Genomic DNA, 7,515 nt, shown 5'->3' with positions numbered 1-7,515 from the left:
TTGTGAAGTAGACGGGGTTCCAAAGCCGTGGGCATGCTGGTGCGTTTCGCCGTGGCCCAACCGGCCAATGGCTCCATAGCCCCAGCTCCAGACGCTGCCATCAGCGGTGAGGGCGAGGCTGTGGACGCATTCAGCCGACACAGCGACGACGCGGTAGCCAGCAAAGGCCTCGATCTTCTTCGGCAGCAGCTGGTTCCGCTCGTCGCCGTGGCCCAGCTGGCCAAAGCCTCCCTGGCCCCAGCTCCAGACAGAGCCGTCGGCGGCGAGGGCGAGGCTGTGCCCGGTTGCAGCCGACACGCTCACGGCGTGCTCACCTCCCAGCGGGGAGGGGAGGAGGGTCGGCGTGTTGAGCCGCGCCACGCCCTCGCCGTGCCCGAGCAGGGCTGGGTGTCGCTCCTCCGAGCCGCACGACGAGAGCCGCCCCTCGCCGTCGATGAAGAGGCTGTGATACTGGCCTGCCGCCGCCCTCGCCGGCGGGTTGGACTCGCACAGCAACGCAGCGAAGCACAGCCACCGCACGGCGCAGCCCTCGCCCTCTGGCTGCGCCGGCAGCTCGAAGCCGCGCTCTTGCGCCCACAAGCGGATGGCCTCCGCCGCGAGCGAGGCGTGGAAGAGCAGCGAGACGGCCGCGACGCGAGCGATGTCGGCGGGGCTGTCGCAGCGAGCGAGGACGCGCTCGAGGAGCTCGGTGGGGAGGTCGAGGAGGCGGGCGGGCGGCGGCGTGCCTGGCGAGGGAGCGGCGGCGGAGGAGGAGGTGGCGAGGCGGCGCGAGCGGCGGCGCGGCGGGGAGGACATTTCGAGAAAAAGAAAATAAAAACCTTGGTAGACGCCCAAGGGTGGGCGACGGCTAGCGCACCACACTCCTCTCCTTAAAATCCCTGTGTGGTGGCGGCGTGCCGTCCTCCCATTCCCTCCCTTGGCTCGTTGGACGTTGCTTTCTTTCTTTCTTTAGTTTATACCGGTGTCTTCCTCAGAGTCGAACTGGCAGCCACCCGACCAGCGACTGTGCCGTGCCGTTCCCACCTCCCACGCGGAATCCCTCAACTAGGCCGGGACACTTCTTTTCCATACACCATAGCTCTCTGAGACATCCTCCGGTAAGTTCGGTGCGCCTGCCCGCGCGCGCCCGGGCGACTCGACGGAGCTCAGAGGCCGCGACGCGGACGGAGCACAGGCGACAGGGTTTTCAGGGACACGAGCCAGAGCAAGTGCTCTCGGCCTCTCGCGTCGGCAGCACAGGCCTGCACGAGGCAGCTCAACACTGTGTACTGATACAAGTGGCTCGGCGCGCGTCGCTCGGTGAGGCGAGCGGACGGGTGCAGCTGGGATGACGGCGTTCGCGTTCGCAGCCAGCGGGGTGAGACGAGGTCGGGAACCCACCCCGGTGCCCCCGCGCCCACGACTAAATCTTCTTGGGCAGCAGCTGGTTCGAAATGTCCTCTCCATGGCCTAGGCAGCTGTATTCGCCCCCGCCCCAGGTGAAGACGGCGCTGTCGGCGGTGAGGGCGAGGCTATGGAACCGTCCAGCCACGACAGCGACGACGCGCCGGCCAGCAAAGGCCTCGATCTTCTTGGGCAGCAGCTGGGCCTGCTCGTCGCCGTGGCCCAACCGGCCAAAGGCTCCCCAGCCCCAGCTCCAGACGGCTCCGTCGGCAGTGATGGCAAGGCTGTGGTTAAGTCCCGCCGACACAGCGACGACGCGCTGGCCAGCAAAGGTCTCGACCTTCTTGGGCTGCCACTCGGTCAGCGCGTCGCCGTGGCCCAACTGGCCGCAGGCTCCCTGGCCCCAGCTCCAGACGGCTCCGTCGGCGGTGAGGGCGAGGCTGTGGTAGCCTCCCGCCGCCACAGCAACGACGCGCCGACCCGTAAAGGCCTCGACCTTCTTTGGCTGCAGCCGCTGCTGCAGGTCGCCGTGGCCCAGCTTGCCGCAGGCTCCCTGGCCCCAGCTCCAGACAGCTCCGCCGGCGGTGAGGGCGAGGCTGTGGTCGTCTCCAGCAGACACAGCGACAACGCGCTGCCCAGCCAAGGCCTCGATCTTCTTGGGCAGCAGCTGGTTCTGCTCGTCGCCGTGGCCCAGCTGGCCCCAGATTCCAACGCCCCAGCTCCAGACCGCGCCGGCGGCGGTGAGGGCAAGGCTGTGCGAGAGTGCAGCCGACACGCTCACGGCGTGCTCACCTCCCAGCGGGGAGGGGAGGAGGGTCGGCGTGTTGAGCCGCGCCACGCCCTCGCCGTGGCCAAGGAGGCCTGGGTTTCGCTCCTCCGAGCCGCACGACGAGAGCCGCCCCTCGCCGTGGATGAAGAGGCTGTTCCGGAGGCCTCCCGACGCCCTCGCCGGCGGGTTGGACTCGCACAGCAGCGCCGAATAGCACAGCCACCGCACGGCGCAGCCCTCGTCCTCAGGCTGCGCCGGCAGCTCGAAGCCGCGCTCTTGCGCCCACAAGCGGATGCCCTCCAGCGCAAGCGAGGCGTGGAAGAGCAGCGAGACGGCCGCGACGCGAGCGATGTCGGCGGGGCTGTCGCAGCGAGCGAGGACGCGCTCGAGGAGCTCGGTGGGGAGGTCGAGGAGGCGGGCGGGCGGCGGCGTGTCTGGCGAGGGAGCGGCGGCGGAGGAGGAGGTGGCGAGGCGGCGCGAGCGGCGCCGCGGCGGGGCAGACATCGCGAGAAAAAGAAAAAAATCGCCGCTGCACCCGTGTCATTTCAGAGTCGCTCCTTTTCTTTTGAAAAGGTTCAACGCTCGCCTCCTCCACAGTCAAAGACATGCACGCCACCGTGGATTCCCTCTGGACTTTGGCCGCAGACGCGTTGCACCCGCATGACGCAAGTCTTTGAAAAGTTACCGATGTCTTCCTCAGAGTCCCTCCTTTTCTTTTGAAAAGTTCGCCCTCCGAAAAGGAGAGTTTTCCGGACCATCCCGCCCTCCGGGCATACTCCGCGAACTCCCACACACGCCGATACACGCGCGGCCGGCGCCTCTCATACCCCCGTCTCCACACACACCGCGTGAAAACCGCGCGTACACGTCCCCGCGCGCACGCAAACACACGTGCAGCGCAAATAAACCTGTGCCATGCGTGCGAAAGCCCTGTGCTAGCGCCCCATGGATCTCCGCGGCCATCCCGCGCCGCGCGCCCGCACGCCAGCTGCGCGCCCCTCCAGCAAAAGTTTTCGTTTACGCTAACCCGAATGCATCCGCCCACGTACCCACGCTCGTAACCCACACCGCCGTGCAAACCCGAGTGGATAGCCATACCACCCCCCAACAGGCCAGGCCACGCACGAGGCAAACGTCTTCGCCGGTGCGCCAGCCACCAGCACCGTGGGCACACAGCGAGAAACCACAGGGCGAGAGAGGCCGCCCACGAGGCCCTCAACAACCTCGGCCCGATCTCGGCTCGATCTCGGCTCGACCTCGGCTCGATCCTTGTTGGTGATATTCGCTACCTCAGCGCTATCTCGACGCTAGCTCGAGAGGCCGACGCCCAAATCGTGGCTCAGCGCGACTAGCTGCGCGTCCACCTACTCACAGCCAGAGCCGTGAAGAGACGCCGTCCACACCTGCACAACGCGAAGAGAGCCGCCAAACCACCCGCTCCCTCTGCCCTGGGTCGACCAGCTCCAAGGCTTTCGCGCGCAACACGTCGTCGGCGCAGCGGCGCAGCAGCGCGCCTAGCCGGGAGAAGGAAGCGAGGCTGCAGTGTTGGAACGAGACTGGCGTCCACACCTCTGGTGGATCTAGCAGCCGCGCGACTGGACGGAGACGCAGATGCAGGATGGGCTGTGTGTGCTGCTCCGAGGATGCCGCCCTCCAGGGCACATCTCGGGCGTACCTCGGGTCTATCTCGGGCATATCTCGGGCATATCTCGGGTCTATCTCGGCTGTATCTCGGCTGTATCTCGGCTGTATCTCGGGTGATCTCGGCTTACCTCGGATGAATCTCGGCTGTATCTCGGGTGTATCTCGGGTGATCTCGGCTTACCTCGGATGAATCTCGGCTGTATCTCGGGTGTATCTCGGGTGATCTCGGCTTACCTCGGATGAATCTCGGCTGTATCTCGGGTGTATCTCGGGTGATCTCGGCTTACCTCGGATGAATCTCGGCTGTATCTCGGCTGTATCTCGGGTGTATCTCGTGAGCATGGCATTCTCTCAGGCATCTCTCGCGGACGCGCGCCGAGGGAGCCGTCGGTCTTAAGAGCCGCCGCGATCGCCGCCGCGGTCGCCTTACCAAGCTGCGGCACCTAACGGAAGGAGAGAGAGAGAGAGAGAGAAGTGCGCGTCGAGGAAAGAGACGCCGCTCAACGCCAGTGCGGGCTGCGCTTTCTTCTGCGCCGCCGGCGGCTAAAAAGTGGCGTGCCGGTGTGTGTGCGCGCGCGCGCGCGCGCGCGCGTGTGTGTGTGTGTGTGTGTGTGTGTGTGTGTGTGTGTGTGCGTGTGTGTGTGTGTGCGTGTGTGTGCGTGCGTGCGTGCGTGCGTGTGTGTGTGTGCGTGTGTGTGCGTGCGTGCGTGCGTGCGTGTGTGTGTGTGCGTGTGTGTGCGTGTGTGGTAGCGCGCGCCCGTCCACGCCCTCGCCGTGCCAGTGTGGCTGTGAGAGAGGCTTGTGTCTCCGAAGGACACGGCGCCTGCTTGTGGGCGGGCGCCTCCAGCCTCCCGTCTCGAGACCCGCCGTCGAGGACGGCCACGCCGCCGCCAACGCCGCCGCCCCCCCCTCCCCCCCCGCCCTTCTTCTTGCCCTTCTTCTTCTTGCCCCTGCCGTCTCCGCCGCCGCCCGCCAGCTTCGCCGCCGCCGCCGCCGCCGCCGCCGCCGCCGCCGCCGCCGCCGCCGCCTGCTCCTCGATGATGAGCTCCGCCTGCTGGCAGCCACGCGAGCGTGAAGAGACGCCATTCACAGCAGCGGCCTTCGCTCTCCAGCAGCCGGCCGCCTGCAGGCTCTCGGCAAGCTTGGCCGCCAGCTCTGCGTCCGCCTCGCTCTGAAGCGTGCGCGCGAGGCGGGCATCCCGCTCCTATGAGGAGATGTGGGGGAGATATGGGCCGAGCGGGCGTCCCGCTCCCACGGTGTGAATGCAATGTCGGGGTGTGGATACACGTGTCGTGCAGCACATCGTACTGCGCGTACTGCTGAAGCAGCGGAGTACGAGTGCTACTTGGAAAGAGACGTGGTCAGCTTCTACTGCCCCGCGCCGCTGCCACCGACTCTGGCTTCTCCGACGGCGCCGCCTCGGCGCCGCTCGAGCCGGGCACGCCCTTTGGCGAGAGCGACGAGTCGTACCCGAGCGCGCGCAGGTCCGCCCAAGTGTCCTCCGGCCGCGCCATCGTCTGCAGGTGCATCATCTCGAGAAAGCCGCGGCGCGTGAGGCGGCCGTGCCCGTCCGTCGTGAACTCGCCCACCTGCGACAGCTCCGCCTCACCGAACTCATCGCCGCCGTTGCACGTGCGCGCAAACGACTGCAGCTCTGCCGTCGACCAGGCGCCATCCGCGTCGGCGTCGAAGCGGCAGAAGACCTCGCCCAGCGCCGCCTCGAGCGGAGGAGCGAGCCAGTCGTCGTCGTCGAGGAGCGCGGGAGGCTGAGGGGGCATGCTGCTGCCCAGAGGAATGTGCGGGGCGGCGGAATATAGCTCCTACGAACGGGCGCACCAGCAAGCCGTAGCAAAAAAGAAAAACATCCTCCCTTGGGGTGTCTGTTTTCTTTCTTTATTTCTTTCTTTCAGCGTGTCTCCGGGCATACACACGCTATGGCCCCAACGACCACGCCTCGACCTTCTTGGGCAGCAGCTGCTTCGACAGGTCCTCTCCGTGGCCTAGGCAGCCGCCGTCGCCCCCGCCCCAGGTGAAGACGGCGCCGTCGGCGATGGCGATGCTGTGGTACTCTCCAGCCGACACAGCGGCGACGCGCTCGCCAGCAAAACCCTCGACCTTCTTGGGCAGCAGCTGCGTCTGCTCGTCGCCGTGGCCCAACTGGCCGCCGGCTCCCCAGCCCCAGCTCCAGACACTACCGTTGGCGGTAAGGGCGAGGTTGTGGTTGCCTCCGGCCGACACAGCGACGACGCGCGGGCCAGCCAAGGCCTCGATCTTCTTGGGCAGCAGCTGGTTCTGCCCGTCGCCGTGGCCCAGCTTGCCGCCGTATCCATCGCCCCAGCTCCAGACGGCGCCATCGGCGGTGAGGGCGAGGCTGTGCGCGTCTCCAGCCGTCACAGCTAATATGCGCCGGCCAGCAAAGGCCTCGATCTTCTTGGGCAGCGGCTGACCCTGCTCGTCGCCGTGGCCCAACCGGCCATAGGCTCCCCAGCCCCAGCTCCAGACGGCGCCGTCGGCGGTGAGGGCGATACTGTGGTGCTCTCCAGCCGACACAGCGACGATGCGCCGCCCAGCGAAGGCCTCGACCTTCTTTGGAAGCAGCTGGCCCTGCTGGTCGCCGTGGCCCAGCTGGCCAAAGGCTCCACCACCCCAGCTCCAGACGGCTCCGTCGGCGGAGATAGCGAGGCTGTGGAAGCGTCCAGCCGACACAGCGACGACGCGCCTGCCAGCAAAGGCCTCGACCTTCTTCGGCAGCGGCCGGCGCTGGTGGTCGCCGTGGCCCAACCCACCTCCACTTCCCCAGCTGCAGACAGCGCCGCCGGCGGTGAGGGCGAGGCTGTGGTTGACTCCTGCCGACACGCTCACGGCGCGCTCACCCAGCGTCGACGGGAGGCGGGTCGGCGTGTTGAGCCGCGTCAGGCCCTCGCCGTGCCCGAGCAGCACTTGGTTGTAGTGCGGCGCCGAGCCGCACGACGAGAGCCGCCCCTCGCCGTCAATGAAGACGCTGTGCCGCCAGCCTGCCGCCGCCCTCGCCGGCGGGCTGGACTCGCGCAGCAGCGCCGAATAGCACAGCCACCGCACGGCGCCCTCGCCCTCTGGCTGCGCCGGCAGCTCGAAGCCGCGCTCTTGCGCCCACAAGCGGATGCCCTCCACCGCAAGCGAGGCGTGGAAGAGGAGCGAGACGGCCGCGACGCGAGCGATGTCGGCGGGGTCGCAGCGAGAGACGACGCGCACGAGGAGGTCCGTGGGGAGGTCGAGGAGGCGGGTGGGCGGCGGCGTGTCTGGCGAGAGAGCGGCGGCGGCGGCGGAGGATGCGAGGCGGCGCGAGCGGCGCGAAGGGGCAGACATCGCGAGAAAAAGAATTTTTCCGTGTTAATAATACCCTAAAGCCATGGCTCAGACACACACAGGAGGCGTGGGCCATGGCTGGTGGCACGTTGTGGCCATGGGCGCGATGGCCTCGGCCACACCTCTCCGATCCGGCCATCAACGCTGCCTCTCGGCCATGTGGACACCTCTCTCAGCCATGCATGGCCACAACAACACCTCGTCGGCCACACAGGCTCGAGTTCAGCCATAGTTGCTGAGTCTGGCCATCTCTGCCAGATTTTGGCCACAGCCAGCTCAGTTTTTAGCCATGGCCAATCCACAGATGGTTCAGCCATGCGGCCGATGGTCATATCGGCCGATGGTTCTACACCGCCGCCACCGGGCCCGCTGCC

At 67.3% G+C, this 7,515-nt stretch overlaps 1 protein-coding gene across 1 annotated transcript; it reads right to left on the bottom strand.

The window, feature by feature from the left end:
• Nucleotides 1-5,259: 5,259 nt before the first annotated feature.
• EMIHUDRAFT_49376 (hypothetical protein) lies at nt 5,260-5,553 on the bottom strand (the record flags this gene model as incomplete). Its single annotated transcript, XM_005788276.1, has 1 exon — nt 5,260-5,553. A coding segment is annotated over one exon (294 nt), but the record flags the coding sequence as incomplete, so codon positions are not given.
• Nucleotides 5,554-7,515: the final 1,962 nt, after the last annotated feature.

This window comes from Emiliania huxleyi (assembly GCF_000372725.1).
Source record: "Emiliania huxleyi CCMP1516 chromosome Unknown EMIHUscaffold_1365, whole genome shotgun sequence".
NCBI classification, from domain to species: domain Eukaryota; phylum Haptophyta; order Isochrysidales; family Noelaerhabdaceae; genus Emiliania; species Emiliania huxleyi.
This window is presented reverse-complemented; position numbering and strand designations above follow the sequence as displayed.